The following is a 17,813-nucleotide window of genomic DNA, read 5'->3' as shown; positions in this document are numbered from 1 at the left end:
AAACATTGTGAAGTATGTAATTTTTCAAAGAACTTGATGTCAAGTTCTTTGAATAGATGCCCAAAAGCAGATTGCTGGATGGCTTTTTTTTTTTTACTTTTTTATTATAATAGCTTATTTTTACATATTTTTGTGCATTTTTCCATCTCAGTTGCAATCCCCTTGGGTTTCCCATCACCAAATCACCCATGTGTGGATGGAATGATATTTTAAGATAAATTTTTTAAAGATAAGTCCAGACTGCTTTCCAGTGGCCATGTTAATTTAAATCCCCATCAGTCATTTGTAAGGGTTCCAGCTTCTCACCATTCTAACACTTGTTGTGAGTCTTTTTGATGTGGACAGTGGTCACAAGCATTGGTTTATATCTTGTTGTGGTTTTGATTTACATTTCCCTTGTTAGAAGGGATATTGGTCCATTGTGTATTCTCTTTGGAAAATTGTCTGATTTCCTTGAAGAATTATTGGAATTTTAGTGAGGATTGCATTAAGTCTATATATTGTTATTGGTACAGTGATCCTTTTGACAACATATCCACAAACATAGAATAACTTTCCATATGTTAATGTCTGTTCTGTATCTTTTAACAGATTCTTACAGTTTTCATTGTATAAATCCTTCACTTCTTTGGTTGATTCTGGGTGTTTATTTTTGATGTGATTGTAAATGGAATTGTCATCTTAATCTCTTTTTCTTCTTGATCATCATTGAAATGTAAAAGTGCAACAGATATTTTGTTAATATTGTAACTATGCTGCATTTATTGCTGCTAGTAGCTTTTTGGTGGAGTCTTTAAGGGTTTTCTTCACACACACACACACACACACACAATCTCTGTGTATTGTTTCACTTCTTTTCCAATCTCAGTTTCTTCTGTGTATTGTTGTCTTGACTGCTCATGCCAAAATCTCAAATAATAGAGTAAGCAGAAGTGGTGACAGTGGGCATTCTGGTCATGTTACTGATCTTAAAGAGAAAGTCTTTAAGATCACTGCTCAGTATAATACTGGCTGTATTTTGATATGTGATCTTTCTTATGTTGAGATAGGTTCCTTATGTTCCCATTTTGTTAAGCTTTCATTATAAATGGGTATTGTATCTGATCTAATGCTTTCTCTGCATCTATTGATATTATATGGTTCTTGTTGATGATATGAATTACATTAATTGATAGGTATATGCCAAATCATCCCTGGAATAAATTCCACTTGGTCATGGTGCATGGTAATATGTTGTTGAATTTGATTTGTTCATCTTTGTTCAGAATTGTCATGTCTATATTCATTAGAGATACTGGGAAAAAAATTTTCCTTTTTTGTAATGTCTTTATCTGGCTTTGGTATAAGGGATGATGGCCTCATAGAACAGGTTAGGAAATACTCCCTCATCTTTGATCAGTTTTTTGAAATAACTTCAGTAAAATGGGTATAAGTTCTTACTAAGGGTTTCATAAAATTTACTCATAAAGCATCTGGTATTAGACTTTATTTTGGGTAAGATCTTTGATTAATATTTCATTTCTGTAGCTGTGATCAATCTATTCAAGTTTTCTGTTTCTTCCAGGTTTAGTCTTGGTAAGATGCATTTTCCTAAAAATATACCTATATATTTTTTAAATTTCTTTTTTATTAAAGATTTATTTTTTTGTCCCTCCCTGGTGGCGCAGCGGGTTAAAGCACAGCACTGAGAAGATAAAGCCACTTCCGCATGAGTTCGATTCCCGCCTGCACCAGAGGTGACCACATGGTGTGGCAGACCTCTCCTGACCACCCGCTGCCCCCCTCAGCAGTGTACTTCGTCAATCTGCCTGTTCTGCTCCCCACTCTGTCTCTGGTGAAACCTCTCGCTGCCCCTGAGCCTCTGGACTGTACCCCAGTTCTGTATGCACAAATAAATCTTTTTAAAAAAAAAGATTTATTTTTTATTTATGCATAGAAGAACTGGGTGTAGGCCAGAGGTGTGGGGGAGTAAGAGTATTCACCAGAGACAGAGTGGGGAGCAGAACAGGCAGATCCACTGAAATACACTGCTGAGGGGAAGCAACTGATGAGACATGAAAGATCTTTAACCCCTGCACCACCAGGGAGGCCTATTCCTCTTTTATTTCTTACTCAGTTTACTAATATTTCTTTCTTCTTTATAAGCCAACTCTTGGTTCCATCAGAGAACCAGCTCTTAACAGTGATCTTTTTTTTTTCTTTTTTTTTTTTTTTGGCAGTCTTTTAAACTTCCGTTTGATTTCTTTATGCTCTAATTTTTATTTTTCCTTCCTTCTAAATTTTGACCTTATTTGTTCTTTCTCAAGTTTCAACTCAGCAGCTTCTCAACTTCCTTTTCACTTCCACATCTTTTAGAGAAGCATGTTCTCCTGAATTCTCCTGAACCACGTGGACAACTTAGAAAGATTGCCTGTGTGTGGAGGGTCCTGCCAAATGACTTTTAAAAGCTCCTCGGGTGACTCATTTGAAAGAGCATCGGCAACGTTTATGAACTCTCACTGCACCAGGCACTGAGCCTCGCATAATCGCCTGGCATAATGGCTGTAGGTGTAATGTTAAATTATTTATTTGGGATTTTTCTTGCTGCTTAATGTAGGTATGTATTGCAATTAACTTTCTTCTTAACACTACTTTGCAGTCTATAAATTCTAATAGTTTGTATTTTCATTTTGAGTAGTCTCTGGGTATTTTTAAATTTCTGGTTCAATTTCCTCTCTAGTCCTGTGGTTATTGAGCAGCATGTTGTTTAATCTCCACATGTTTGAAGTATTTTCAGGTTTTTTAAATAGCTCATTTCTAGTTTTACAAAGAATGGTCAGAATGATTTCAGTCTTCATTACTTTATTGACTTGTGTCCCAGCATATGATCTGTTCTAGAGAGCATTCCATGTGCATTTGAGAAAAATGTATATCCTCCTGTTTTGGGCTAGAATGTTTTATAAAGGTGTATTGAGCTTATCTCATCTACAGCATCATTTAAAGCTATTGTTTTCTTATCCTCTGTTGATATGCCCATAGTTGTAAGTAGAACACGATTTTTCACATTTCTTAACCCACTGTTGTAAATATACCCCTTTAAATTTGTTAATTTCTTTATTAAGTAGACTTACCAGAGGTTTTTCTGTTTGACTTGTGTCTAATAGGAACCAGCTTTTAGAGATGGCCATTAGTGCCATAGTTTTCCTCTATGCTCCTCATTTTTGGGTTCCAGTAATGTAATACACTAATCCATAATATTTTTGAACCCTCAAAATGACTCCTTATTTTCCTTCAACAAGAATTACCCAGATACTCTGTTCTTTTCACTCAGCACACATTTTGGTAATGCCTGCTCTGTGCCAGGCAGTGGTTCTTAAGCAGGGTTGTGCTTCAGAAGCAAGCAGGACGAGATTCCATCTCCCGTGCAGCTGCTGTGGGTTTTCAGGGAGTAATTTAAGTGAGAGGAGGGTGATATAAATGACTCATCTCAGTATGGAGACTGAACAGTAAATGAGTCACCCGAGGAGCTTTTAAATAGTTGTGTGCCCTCCATGCATGAGCAATCTTTCTAAGTTGCCCACACGGTTCTGGACAATTCCAGCATGCTTGGTTTTAGAGATTCTGAAGTGAAAGGGAATTGGAGAAATTGTTGAAGGAGGAAAATGTAGGTAAAGAGCTGCCATTTTGAAATGAAAGTAGGGCCAGATGTCGAGGGGATGGAGGGAGAGTCGGATCTGGAAAAGCCTCAGAAGGGAAAGGACTTTTGGACCATTGGCTTTAGAAAGATGACGAGGAATTTCTTCTGTAGAGCTGAGGGAAGAAAGTACATTATGGTCAGAATAGGATTTACAAAGGCCAAAGGTACAGGGCCAGAAGCAAAGTTTGAGAGAAAGATGATTTAGTATTGCGGAGAGCACAGGCCAGCACAATGCTAAAACAAACACAAGCTGTATATAGAAAGTAAAATTTTCTAGTAGACACAATATACAAATAGGTTAAATTAATTTCTTCTTTTTTTGGTGCTGAGTCTTTGAAATGTGGTATGCGTTTTACATTTACCACATAGCTCAACCTGGACTAGCCGGTTGCAAGTGGCTCCCATGACAGACAGCGTAGCGTAGCATCTATGTAATTGCCTGGCTTAGTGCTAATGTTGATGAGGGATGTTTTGAGTTGGATTTGAAAGATGATAAGTAGGAACTGAATACATATTTGAAGCTCTTGGTGATTCCAGTACATAAAAGAAAAAAGGAAGTCAAGGATTGGGTTTTCAATGTGGCTTACTTGCGGAGTGGCTTACAGTGATGTTTCTTCTCTGCTTAGCCTGTAGGTATGCTGTTAAATATCAGCTCACCAAATGTTATTGCTCTGATAACAGGGCCCTGATTAGTTTTGTGTGAAAATACTTTACTGTATCTATTAAATGTAATGTTTCAAATTGGACAAACTAACTTTTGTCTTAGAGAGTTTTTTTTTTAAGATGTATGTACTTTTACACACTCAACTGGGGTATAGGCCAGAGGTGCAGGAGCAGTGAGAGGCTTCACCAGAGACAGAGTGGGGAACAGAACATGCAGATCGACCTAGTACACTGCTGAGGGGAGCAGCGGGCGGGTCAGGAGAGGGCTGCACCTCCTGGGCAGGCGGGAATCGAACTCATGCGGAAGCGGCTTTATCTTCTCAGTGCTGTGCTTTAACCCGCTGCGTCACCAGGAAGGGCCAGTTCCTGTTAATTTTTAAAAGGGTAATGAGGTCTAGAGAAAAGTAAGCAGTGTCAGTAAGACATGATTGGATCGTTTTATTATAGTCCAAGGTGTGGTCCGAGCATTGGGAATGCTGGAAGGTTCTCCCGACTCAGAGTGGCTCACTCACACCAAGATCTCACTGTATTTAATATCTACTGAATCTTGCAAATTCTTGATTATCTTTCATGTACCAAACCTGTTTGGCCTCTGGAAATTTGAAGGTGACTAACACAAGGTTTAAGTTTTTTTTATTCATGCATACAAATCTGTGGTACAGGACAGAGGTGCAGGGGGTGAGAGACAGAGTGGGGAACAGAACAGGTGAATCTACTGAAACACACTGCAGCGGGTGAGACAGGAGAGGTCTGCCACGCCATGTGGGTCACCTCCCTGGCTGAGGATCAATCTTGTGCTGCATTGGTTGTGGATTGCTTCACAGTGCTGTGCTTCAACCTGTTGTACCACCACAGAGGGCCCAGACACAGGTTTTGTGCTCTAGGAGCACAGGGGACACTGTTGCATCTTGTGAGCTGTGCTCAGGGGCCCCAAGGAGGGGAGCCTGGGGGTGTGAGCCTAAGCATGGAGCCTAAGCCTGGGGCAGGAATGGCAGCTCCCCCTCTCTGGGGAAAGAACTTCCAAGTCAAGTGAATAAACAGATGCTTGACAAGGAAAGAAGGTCGAGCATTTTGAAGCAGCACTGGCAAAAGGGAAAGAGAAGATTTGGTTTCAGGGTGCTAAAACCAAAGAGATAGTGGACAAGGGTGGGAGACTCCAGAGGGGAGCCATGGAAGTAAGGTGGGGACTAGGTTCTGAATGACTCTGAAGCTCACATTGAGAAATCTCATTCTCTATTTTGAGAAAACTATTTATTATTAAATATTCGTGAACGTCCAATGTGCCAGGCAGTGGGGATTCGACCATAAAGATAATAGAAAAGATTCCCACTCTCATGGAGTTTGTATTAGGCTGGGAGATACAGACCAGATATAAATTAAAATGTGATATGCCTGGTAGTAAGAACAATGAAAAAGATAAAAAACAAAGAGCAGGGTGGGAGTGCTGTTCTGTGTAGGGTGCTCAGGGAGGGTTTCGCTGATGTTTGAACAGAGCTACAGGAAGTGAGTGTGGAGCCTCGTGTGCATCTGCAGGAAAAGGGTCCCAGGTTGGGAAATGGCACAAGACTCCAAGTCAGACGTGTGTGTAGTGTATTCCAGAAATTGAACGGGATGGCAGGGTGAGTGAAGTGGGGAGAGGAATGGGTAGGAATGAAGTTCAAGATAGGTCAGGGAGGGCGTAGGGGGCTAGATAGTAACAGGCCAATAAGCCAGTGTAAAGGATGGCTTTTACTTGGGGTGAATTAGGAGACTGTTGGATGCTTAAGTAAAGAAGCAATGTAATCTGACAGGCTGTGTTATACAGAAAACAGATGTGGGGCAAACAGAAGTGAACAAAGAGATGAAGTAGGAGGTTGTAGTCTGTTGGGTTAGAGATGAAGGTGAGGGTTGTGAGGTTGATAGGAATAAGGGGAAATGGAAAGAAAGGTTTCTAAGCATGATCAAATTTGTGTTTTAGAGAAGTGACAGAGTGTGTAGAAAGAAAGGGTTGGAGGGCCCTCCCTGATGGTGCAGTGGGTTAAAGCACAGCCCTGCAAAGCTATCTGCAGCCACTGCAGCGCAAGTTCTATCCCTGGCCAGGGAGCTGACCCACATGGCTCAGCAGATCTCTCCTGTCTCACCTGGTGCTCCCCTCAGCAGTGGACTTCATCGATCTGCTTGTTTTGCTCTCCACTCTGTGAATCCTCTCACTGCCCCTGCACCTCTGGCCTAAACTCCATTTCTGTATGAATAAAGTAAATCTTTAAAAAAAAAAAGGGGGGGGGTGGGACTGAGGATAGATGGACAGAGTCTAGTTATTGTCTTGTTAAGGCAGAAAGTGATGAGTGACTTGGAAGAGACATTTGTTTACTAGTTAACATTGGAGGCTACGTGTTAAATATGGGAACCAGTTAAGCAAAGGAATCCAGGTTGCCAACACCATCTGTTTATATGTTTATAGAAGACAGAGTGGGCAGCAGCGAGGAGGTGTTAATTCTCACAACCAAACTTAAAATGTCTGCCTTGGTGCAGCCCCTTTCTCCTTGCTGGCTCTGCCCACCCACAACCAGCCCCTTTCTCAAGCTTCTCAAGTCCTGGATTCACTCTCATCTTTTCTTTTCTCATCCTAATGGTGCCTCCCTCATAAGGCCCAGTGCATAGTCTGCCTTGACATTTCTCTCTATCTCCCAATCTACTACGTACCTACAGTGCTTTACTGTGCTGTGTTTATCTCCTGTCCTGCTTAATAAACACTTTTTTTAAAGATTTATTTATTTATGCATATAGAAATGGGGTACAGGCAGAGGTGTGGTGGGTAAGAGGATTCACCGGAGACAGAGTGCGGCGCAGAACAGGCAGATCTACTGGAATACACTGCTGAGGGGAGCAGCTAACAGGTCAGGAGAGGTGTGCCACACCATGTGGGTCAGCTCCCCGGGGGGGATCGAACTCGTGCTGCAGTAGCTTGGGAGAACTTCATAGTGTGGTGCTTTAATCCATTGTGCCACCGGGGAGAGCCCTAAATGAACACTTTTTAAACTAAAACCTAGGCAAGGACTGCAGTGTTTTCATTACATTTTTATCTGCCACAGTGTAAAGTCAGGCGCCTTATATCTCCAGTGTCATCTTACCTGGCACACTCAAATCTCTGACTTTGGTCAGAAAAATCTTCCCCATCTCAGCCTTCCCTGTTCCTGTGGTTGTAGTGCCAAGGATGAAAGTGACCCCGAGGAGCCAATGTGGTGTGTGGCTGTGGTCATGCACTTCACTCAGTAGGAGACAGGGCCTCTCCTGTCCTCTCTAAATGTCAGATATCAGGAAACAGATGTTCAGTGTGGATTAGGCATTTACTGGCCACCCGCTCAAGACAAAAAATGACTCCTCTGAGGAGTGATGCTTGAGATGAGACCGAAATAACTAGTAACCAGTTGTCAGCAACATGGGAAAAAGGGAGTAGCAAGCCTAAAGGCCTGGAGTACACCTGTGTATTCGGGTCTGGCCAGATGTGTTCAGGAGTCAGCAAGGTCAGCTTGGCCAGAGCCCATGAGTGACGGGAGTCTGAACGTCAGTCTTAGCACAGTGGCATGTATTAGTTTTAGGCAGTGAGTATGTTGTACAGTTGTACTGTGGAGGACTATGAAGCCATTCCAAGGAACCCTAAGGAATAAGAAATATATATGATTCTATGGAAAGATGTTCAAGATACATAGTTAACTGTAAAAAGCAAATGATAGAACAATATATGTGGTACACAAAATGGGACTATGTGTAGGTGTGTAAGAGCGAGAGACCTGGCACCTAAGTATATAAGGTGAACTCTTAACAGTGGTTACTTCTGGGGAGTGGAGAGGGATTTGTCGTAGGGGGCAAAGTGAAGGAGGATTGTCACCTTATACTCCCCACTGTATTTGGATTTATAACAAAGGAAGTGTGTGGGAAGTGAGGAAATGATCTCTGTTGAAAAAGGCTTGGCATTGAAGGAAAGCAGGATGGCTGAGGAGACTTACTGCCCTTCACAAACTTCCCGCTGCCATACTGGGTCCTTCACAAAATTATGTAAGCAGTTAGCTTATTTAAGTCAACAGTGCCTCCTCAAGATTTCAAAAGTGTGTTGCCATGGGAAGGTGGGTGGACGCCTAGTTGAGCAAGAATGTGATCCTCCAGGAATCGGTGACCTTCAGAGATGTGGCTGTGGACTTCACCCAGGAAGAATGGTACCATGTGGATCCTGCTCAGAGGCGCCTGTACAGGGACGTGATGCTGGAGAACTATAGCCACCTGGTTTCTCTTGGTAAGGACTCTGTGTTTTGCCTACTAGTGGGTCTTTCCCCTCTCAGTTGCAGAGGTTGTAAGACTCATTGCTGGGTGACCATTAGCCGGGTGTTCAGATCAGAGCCTGCTCATCTCTTTGGAACCCAGCTTTATGGGTTTCCGAGACTGCTCTTTAGGGTGAAAGTTTGTCTTTTGCAGAACTGAAAAATAGGCCACCAGTTGCATGACTCCTTAAGTTGCACCTTTCTTTTCCTTCAGAGCTCCTGACGATCAAGGATTAGTACTGACTTGTAGGAGGGTTCTCGGTCCACTTGCACACACAACCAAATCTTGTGTATTTACCCATGAGCAGGATATCAAGTTTCCAAGCCAGAGGTGATCTTCAAATTGGAGCAAGGAGAAGAGCCATGGATATCAGAGGGAGAAAGCCAAAACCCATTCTCTCCAGGTAAATTGAGCGAGGGCCAGGCCTGTAGGGGTCAGCGCAGGGAGCGGGGGTGGGGCGCCTTTGCACTGCTGCCTTGTGGCTCCTGGATTTGCAGAGAGGTCGCACTGCCCTCTCCTGCCAGACACTGACAATCTGTCAGTCTCTCTCCTGCTGCTCCTGCTTCATAGGCCTTGGAGGGAAAGATAACTCTTTTTCCTTTCTGAAAGTAGCTTTGACATAGGGCTACACTCTAATACTTTATGTATTCTGAAACCTTACTTGCTTGTTTATTTTCTCCTCTGGTGTCTTCAGTCTCCCTTGTTATTCAGAGATCCTTTCTTTAATTATTCAGACATGAATTGAACTTCCCTGTCTCCATATTTTGTCTTGATGCATCGTCTATACCTCATACTTGATTCGCCCTCCTTTTGTAGCTGGTCTATCGACTTCTTTCCACACCTTCACTCCTGGGCCATGAGGAGAGCAGCGTCTTCCCTCCTGTGTCCATGCCCAGTGGATTCACTGCTGCACGGTTCCTAGCATATCATCCTCTTCAGAGCTCCCTAAGGGCTTCGTGCTTTTTTATGGCTTTGGCTTTTCTTGGTTCCCCCTTACTTGAATCTGCTTTAAGGCAACTTTCTCCCCTTTTGTTCTATATTAGTTCCCTAAAAGTGTGCCTTCCTTTTAGTATCAGTAGATGTAACTCTTTCATTCTTTGCTATAAACTCAGAAACCATCCTTTTGTGTCACTTTTTTTTTCCTTCTTAGTGGACCCTTCCACCTGGAGGTCCCACACAGTTCTTAATAAATACATAAAATCAAAATATCTTTCACCTCCCACCACTACATTTGGCTGCCTTGACTATTAGAAATGACTCGATTTCTAATCCCTGTGATCAGTTTGTCTTTCAATTCATTTTTCTCCTTTGAGAAATGTTTTAGGTTTTTCCTGCCTTTTAATGTCCACTAGAGACAGCTGAAACCCGTTAGACTTTGACTGTTGTAATTCCAAGATGAAATTAATTGATTACTCTGTCCTTTTTTTTAATCCACATTGTATTTTTAAATCATAGCTCTATTGAGATATAATAACCATACCATAAACTCATCCTTTTAAAGTATACAGTTCAGTGGTACAGTTGACCACTATCTAACTTCAAAACATTGTCATCACCCCAAAAAGAAACCCTCTATCACTAGTGGTCACTCTCCTTCCCCAACCCCCAGCTTCTGGCAGCCATTGATGTACTTTTCATCTCTATAAATTTGCTTTTTCTGGATGATTTATGTTAATGGAATCATGTAACCTTTTGAGGCTGGCTTATTGCACTTATGTTTTCAAAGTTCATTTCATATTATAACACGCACTTCATTCCTTTCTGTTGTTCAGTATTATTCCACTGTATGGTTGGTTATGTTTGGCTATCTATTCATCACTAGGTAGACTATATTGGATGTTAATTCTTTGTCTTCATAAACCACACCTCTGACCTCAGTGTTTGAGTAATACTGAATATATGTTTAATATAGTAGTACTATTGAATATACATTTAAAGTATGTTCATTATGTTTAATATTGAATATACATAGTTCTGTGTATTTTCTCTGTGTTAATAGAGTATATAAAAGGCAGTGAGGAATTACTTGAACGCTATGGAATCTGTTAGGGAGAGAACTTTCTGATTCATTCATTTCAGAAAACATTACTTCAGTGCTCTCTGAGAAGTATTCTAATACCAAGCATCTTGTACTAAGGAAATTAGAATTTAGTCTTGTTTTTGGGTAAGGAATTTTTCGATTTAGGGTCCCTTAGTTGCTTGGACATTTTCCCTTCTAACAATTTATTATGAAAAATTTGAGGCATGTGAAAAGTTGAAAAAAAATTACACAGTAATTACTGTATATCTACCAGTAAGATTCTCTAGTTGGTAAAACTTTGCTATATTTACTTTAATCACAGACATCATTTCTCCATATATCAATCCATCTTACTTTTTAATCTACTTAAAATAAATTGCAGACATGGATACATTTCATCCTTACATGCTTCAGCATTACATCATTAACTAGAGGCCAGTGTCTGTTTATGATTTTTTAAAATTTATTTATTTAGACATACAGAACTGGGGTATAGGTCAGAGGTGTAGGAGTAGTGAGAGTATTCACCAGAGACAGAGTGGGGAGCAGAATGGGCAGATCAAAGAAGTACACTGCTGAGGGGAGCAGCGGTCGAGACAGGAGAGGTCTGCCACGCCATGTGGATCACCTCTGGGGCTGGGGATTGAATAGACACTGAAGTGGCTGTGGCTGGCTTGCAATGCTGTGTCTTAACCCTTTGTGCCACCAGGGAGGGCCCTGTTTATGATTTTTTAAGAAATATATAAATAAATATATATATATATTTATTAGGGCCTCCCTGGTGGTACAGGAGTTAAGGTGTTAGCACTATCAATGTATTGCCAGCCACTGCAGCATGAGTTCGATCCCCGGCCAGGAGCTGACCCATATAGCGCAACAGACCTCTCCTGTCTTTCCCGCTGGTCCCCTCAGCAGTGTATTCAGTAGATCAGTAAATCTGCCTGTTCTGGTGAATCTGTTCACCCCTCGTACTTCTGAAGGCCTACACTCTGGTTCTTGTATGCATTACTAAGTAAAAATAAATATTTTTAAAATACATATTATAAACTGTATAACTATTAAATTTACCATGCAGTTGTTTTTTAAAAAAGTCTTTCCATCTTTTTTTTTAAAGATTCATTTTTTTATGCATACAGAACTGGGGTATAGACCAGAGGTGCAGGGGCAGTGAGAGGCTTCAACGGAAACAGAGTAGGGAGCAGAACAGGCAAATTGTCAAAGTATACTGCCAAGGGAAGCAGCAGGCAAGACAGGAGGGGTCTGCTGCTGCACCATGGGGTCAGCTCCCTGGCTGAGGTTTGACTCTAGCTGACACAACTGTTGCTAACTTCATAGTGCTGCGCTTTAACCCATTGTGCCACCAGGAAGGGGCCCATGCAGTTGTTTTTAACAAAAGCACCACCCTCTCTCTAATCCAGTCTCCTATCATTATGAGACATTTCCATCACCCTCCCATCTCTTAGGTTTTAAAGCTTGTCATTCTTAGGACCTAGAAATTAGTTAATTCTCTGTTATTGGTATTCTGAGGTTAAACAGGGTCTTAGAAGTAAAACATATTAAATGAAATACTTTTTGGTCAAGAGAGGTGCATAGCGTAGAGCCAGAATTCAGATAGACTATAGTCACAGTCCCAGTTGTAGGGGCAAGGATTTGCCTCCCGAAATATTTTTCGTGACGTATGGATAGTTCTTGATCTCCAGGTGTTAAAGAATTATTTCAGTTAGATTATTGGCTGCAGAGGATTTCTGAAGGATTTGGAGATCTGGAGCCTCTGAGATGCCTTTAAAGAAGTAATGAAATGGATATATTAAGAAGCTAGATTTTATAGTGGTTTATGAAATAGACAGAAGGCGTGCAGAGCAGATAAGGCCCTCTAAGGTAGGCTGTGATCCCACTTCACTTGGATCTGTGTTTAACATCTCATGCTCATTTATTCCCTAACCCTCCTTCCTCATTTTGAACTTACATACACACAAGACCTGCAGTCTGTACCATCTTCTCTTCCTTTTCTCCAAGTTATAGGACTAATTTCAAAACAGTCATGTATTTCTCTTTTAGTTCTTCATTCTACTGTAGAAGTTTGCTTCAACAGAAGAGAATAGGGGATTTTTGCACTTTGGATTTCTTTCAGATTGGAGGACAAGGCCTGAAGCTAAGCCATCATATCTGCAGCAGAACATATCTGAAGTATCCCATAGCACAGATGATCTCTTACGTGCCACATCAGAAGATTCTTATTATGTTAGTAGCCAGTTAGAAAGGCACCAGGAAAACGGGAAGCACTATCTGGGGCCAGATGTATCCACCCAGAAGAAAATAGTAACACCAGAAACAAATTTGGAGCAGAATAAATTTGGTGAAAACTCTAGATTAAACACAGACCTGGTTGCACAACTGAACATTTCTTCAAGGTCTAGTGAATGTGATACCCTCGGAGGCAATTTGGGACATAATTCAGGCTTACTTAATCAGAATAATATCCTTGCAAAAAAGAAGCCTTTCAAATGTGACAAATGTAGAAAAGCCTTTATTCATAGATCATCACTTACTAAACATGAAAAAACTCATAAAGGAGAGGGAGCTTTTCCCAATGGTACAGACCAGGGAATTTATCCTGGGAAGAAGCACCATGAATGTACTGACTGTGGGAAGACCTTCCTCTGGAAGACACAACTTACTGAGCATCAGAGAATTCACACTGGGGAGAAGCCCTTTGAATGTAACGTGTGTGGGAAGGCCTTCAGGCACAGCTCATCCCTTGGTCAGCATGAGAATGCTCATACTGGAGAAAAACCCTATCAGTGCAGTCTCTGTGGGAAAGCCTTTCAGCGAAGCTCCTCCCTTGTTCAGCATCAGCGAATTCACACTGGAGAGAAACCCTATCGATGTAATTTGTGTGGGAGGTCTTTTAGGCATGGCACATCCCTCACTCAACATGAGGTCACACACAGTGGAGAGAAGCCCTTTCAGTGTAAGGAATGTGGGAAAGCTTTCAGTCGATGTTCTTCCCTTGTCCAGCATGAGAGGACTCATACAGGAGAGAAACCTTTTGAATGTAGCATATGTGGGAGGGCTTTTGGTCAGAGCCCATCCCTTTATAAACATATGAGGATTCATAAGAGAGGAAAACCTTACCAAAGTAGTAACTACAGCATAGACCTCAAGCACAGCTCCTCTCTCACTCAAGGTGAAAGCATTCTCACTGAAGTAAAACCCTATCGTTGTAGTGACTGTGGGGAAGACTTCAATCACATTACAGACTTTACTGACCATCAGAAAATCCATTCTGGAAACAGCCCTTATGACTGTGAGCAGACCTTTAGTCAACCGGTTTCTCATCCTGGAGAGAAGCCGTATCAATGTAATGTATGTGGTAAAGCTTTCAAAAGGAGTACAAGTTTCATAGAGCATCACAGAATTCATACGGGAGAAAAGCCCTATGAATGTAATGAATGTGGAGAAGCCTTCAGTCGACGCTCATCACTTACTCAACATGAGAGAACCCACACTGGAGAGAAACCCTATGAATGTATTGACTGTGGGAAAGCCTTTAGTCAAAGTTCTTCCCTCATTCAGCATGAGAGAACTCATACTGGAGAAAAGCCCTATGAATGTAATGAATGCGGGCGAGCCTTCCGCAAGAAAACCAATCTGCATGATCATCAGAGAATTCATACTGGAGAAAAACCCTATGCTTGTAAGGAATGTGGGAAAAATTTCAGTCGAAGCTCAGCTTTAACTAAACACCAGAGAATTCATACACGAAATAAGCTCTAGGAACAATGGAATTAGCAATGTGTGGAAAACTTTAGCTAAAATACTGTTGTAGTAAAGTGTGTGTGTGTGTGTGAGAGAGAGAGAGAGAGAGAATGTGTGGAGAAAACTGTACTAGTAGACAATTTTTTTAAATAAAAGCCACATTCTCAGAACTGATGATAGACTTTTATAAAAGTAATGATAAACATCATATATAACTCGTTGGAAATGATGTGCCTATATATTGGACTTTATAAAAGTTCTGAATATATATGTGCAGGAAATCACCAACTTTTAGCAATTAGATTTGTAACTTACTGTTTACAATCCTTTTTAATAAATAAAATAGTTATCACCAAAACATTAAAAGTTACTTGACCACTGCATTCAACTGCAGCTCTTACATTAAATTTACCTTGGAAGCCAGTTGTATCACCAAGAATTCATCATTCACAGATTGAGATCAGCTTGTCCAACCACTTCTTTGTACAGATGAAGAAATTAAAACCAAAGATGTGAAGTAGTTTACAGTGTGATACAGTTTATAATGACATCACAGGGTGGAGAATGCACGTTCCTGGATCTTTCACCCCATGATCTTGCCACTGAAAAGGTATTTCAGAATTCAGAGGGTTTAAAAATAAACGTTAACATAAATCCTGTATACAAACATTTAATGAGCAGTCATGAATTTGGATACTTTGAAACCCATAAAGCACAAAATGTGCAAATTTGTCACAAATTTAATTTAAAACAACTTGCTAAAAGCTTACAAATGAAAGTGTTAACAGAAACTTCGAATGGCTGAACTACTAGTTTTCCCCATAAGTAACATTATACTTTGGGCTAACACATGTCAGCCATACAAATGTATTAAGTTCTTTTATTGTGCTCTCTGACACCCCCATGAAAAAAGCAAAGTCCCTATATTGTATTAATGGGGGGCGGGGGAACACAAAACTGATGGGAGAATTACCCCCAAAATCCATTTTGTTCTAGAGAATTTTAATTACCCATTGTCATATTATTAGTCTTTAAATCAGTTTAGAGAATCAGTATGTAATGGTTCCTTTGTGTGCCAAGGAAATATTTCAATGTAAAAAAAATAACAGGTTTGGTATTTTTCCATCAGTGAAGTCTAAGTTAAGTCATAACCCACACCAGCCCTTATATCCTTTAAGACCTCCCATGAGTTATAATAAAGGAATTTTCAGAGCTTTTATTCATTCATTGGCAATCAACAGTGTTGATGCCATTCAACACTGTTTCAAGTCTGGGAGCAACTGCAAGCATTGATTCCTGTCTTAGAGCCTCTCCCTGTTACAATGGGATCACACTAATGACTCATGGAGAAGTGATAAAGGAATGTTGGTGATGGTCCTTTCTTTGCAAGCCAGGCACCAGGGCCCATCATCCCTGTCTCATTCTAGATGGATTAAGGCAGCTCCCAAACATTCTTCACTATAATTTGCAGAGAAATTGCATGAGGTTGAAATGTACTCTTTTTAGCTCAACGAGTCCAGCACCTGTAGAGAAAGCAGCACGCTTTGTAGCAGATCTGCCCTTCCAAGACATTAGCCATTCAGAATGCTCCACACCTGGCACACACACATGTCAGAGGCACACTTGTGTGGTCTCATGTAATTTAACAACGGGTAATTCTACTCAGACCCTCTCCTACTGGTGGGCTAGGATGCCGGGAATCAGGAACTTACAGTTTTATCGATCCCTGTAGTAGGCTATTTGCAAGAATGGGATGAATGCTATCCCACTATTGAGGACGTTTATAAGTACTTAGTTCCAGAGGACCCAAAGGAGGCCACTGGTATGTAGAACCTGGCCTCCATCCAGTCAATCTCTGAATCTCCACAAATCTTCACTGAATAGAGAGGAAGCCTAAGACGAATGTGTGGCTAATTGCACAGAAACAGATGGACCCAGCCACCACCCACCATGCACTTAAGAACACCCAGATTTCTAGGCCACATAAAATGCATACTTGTAACATTAGTGTATCATTTCAATAAATAGCCTTCTTAGCTAAGTGGGAGTCAGTTTATCTTTTTCAATTTTCAGAACATGGCTAAGATTAAGGAATGACACATGGAAGAAGAGGAATTAACTGCTAACCTCTTCAAAGCAAGGTGAGTCAATAGCATTTCTTCAGTGCTTGACGCTTGAAAGACACCGTGTTGTGTGTTTAACATCCATTACTGTATATAATCCCTGTAAACCCCTATTAACGGCTCTTCTGGTAGCTCTTTGCCTAGCTTTTTTCTCCCTCTTCTGGTAACATTTCCTGCTGTTCTGACCATAGGAACACAGGCCAGGGTGGCCCTGGGGCTCAGTGATAGTCTTTTAAATGCATGTAACCCTTTGACAGAAATTTTGCAAGTTGTCGTGGAAATCTTGGGATTTGCCAGGCCTAACTAGATAAAGGCCAAGAGCTTTCTGGAACCTAGCTCCTTACCAGGGAAATGAGGGTGCAGCTGACCTGCTAACATTCTTGTTTCTAATTTAAGTTCCTTGTGTCTGACTCAATTTCTGAAACCCTTACTGGGACCCTGGGCTCCCCATTACCAGTTCATTGATTCCTCCTGTTTGATTAAGCTAATTGGCTAGATTTCTATTGCTGGCATTCAATAATTGGTATGCATGTGTTATATCCTTGCTTTACAGTGGGGAAACCCAGTGTGGTGAATTAACTCACCTTAGGAGCTATGTCTGATGGCAGGTTCCAGCTTCACACCCAGACTGCCTGGCTCCAAAGGCATAACTTTTAACCTTGACCTTAACTTCTCCAGTGCCATATGTTCAAGGAGCTGCAATTAATTCAATATTTGGACACCAGTGGATGAAGTGAGTGGACATGGTGATAGCTTAGGTGGGAGGTCACACAGAGACAAAATGGTGAACTGTGGGATGTTTCCTCCAACTATTTCAGTAAAGTTCACCCATAGCCCTCACATCTTAATATGTTATTTGTATTTGCCAGTGTTATAGATAAAATTTTATATCATACTTAAAAAAAAAAAACTAAAACATTTACCATATGGCACACAATCTCTGTTACAAGTTCCCTACTACATTGACCATATTTGTCTTGTTTTTGGACTAATGAACGTTTCTATAACAATTACGTTGAATACTTTTATCCTTGTAAGCACTCCACCTTTTTTCCTGTAGAAGTTTTTCTTAAAATATCCAGAATGAGATTAAATCTCCAAAATGGAATTGCTGAGTTAGCACGAATAGGTTAGTATAACTATATGGTGTGAGACTCAGGAGAATAAGCTGGATACAAAGGGCAGGAGTCGAGTCTCAGCACTGCAAAAGGGAGCTGGAGAGAACCAGGCTTTTCCCACTGCTGGTCCCTGGTGTTTGGCAGAACACGTCTTGCTT

The 17,813-nt window shown here is 41.0% G+C and overlaps 1 protein-coding gene across 6 annotated transcripts in view; it reads left to right on the top strand.

Moving 5' to 3' along the window:
* Nucleotides 1–17,813, top strand: part of ZFP90 (ZFP90 zinc finger protein) — a 40,581-nt gene that overhangs the window by 4,808 nt on the left and 17,960 nt on the right. For 3 of the 6 annotated variants that reach the window (XM_012730635.1, XM_012730634.1, XM_012730636.1), the window contains exons 2-3: nt 8,483–8,609; nt 8,943–9,038. In XM_012730635.1, the coding sequence (XP_012586089.1) occupies nt 8,483–8,609; nt 8,943–9,038 (223 nt within the window). Of the gene's footprint in view, nt 1–8,482; nt 8,610–8,942; nt 9,039–12,694; nt 14,833–16,487; nt 16,556–17,813 lie in introns of those variants that run through there. The other 3 variants (XR_001145888.1, XM_012730632.1, XM_012730633.1) reach the window with 3 other exon arrangements.

This window comes from Condylura cristata, unplaced genomic scaffold (genome assembly GCF_000260355.1).
Source record: "Condylura cristata isolate star-nosed mole 26May11 unplaced genomic scaffold, ConCri1.0 scaffold00028, whole genome shotgun sequence".
Taxonomy (NCBI): Eukaryota; Metazoa; Chordata; class Mammalia; order Eulipotyphla; family Talpidae; genus Condylura; species Condylura cristata.
This window is presented reverse-complemented; position numbering and strand designations above follow the sequence as displayed.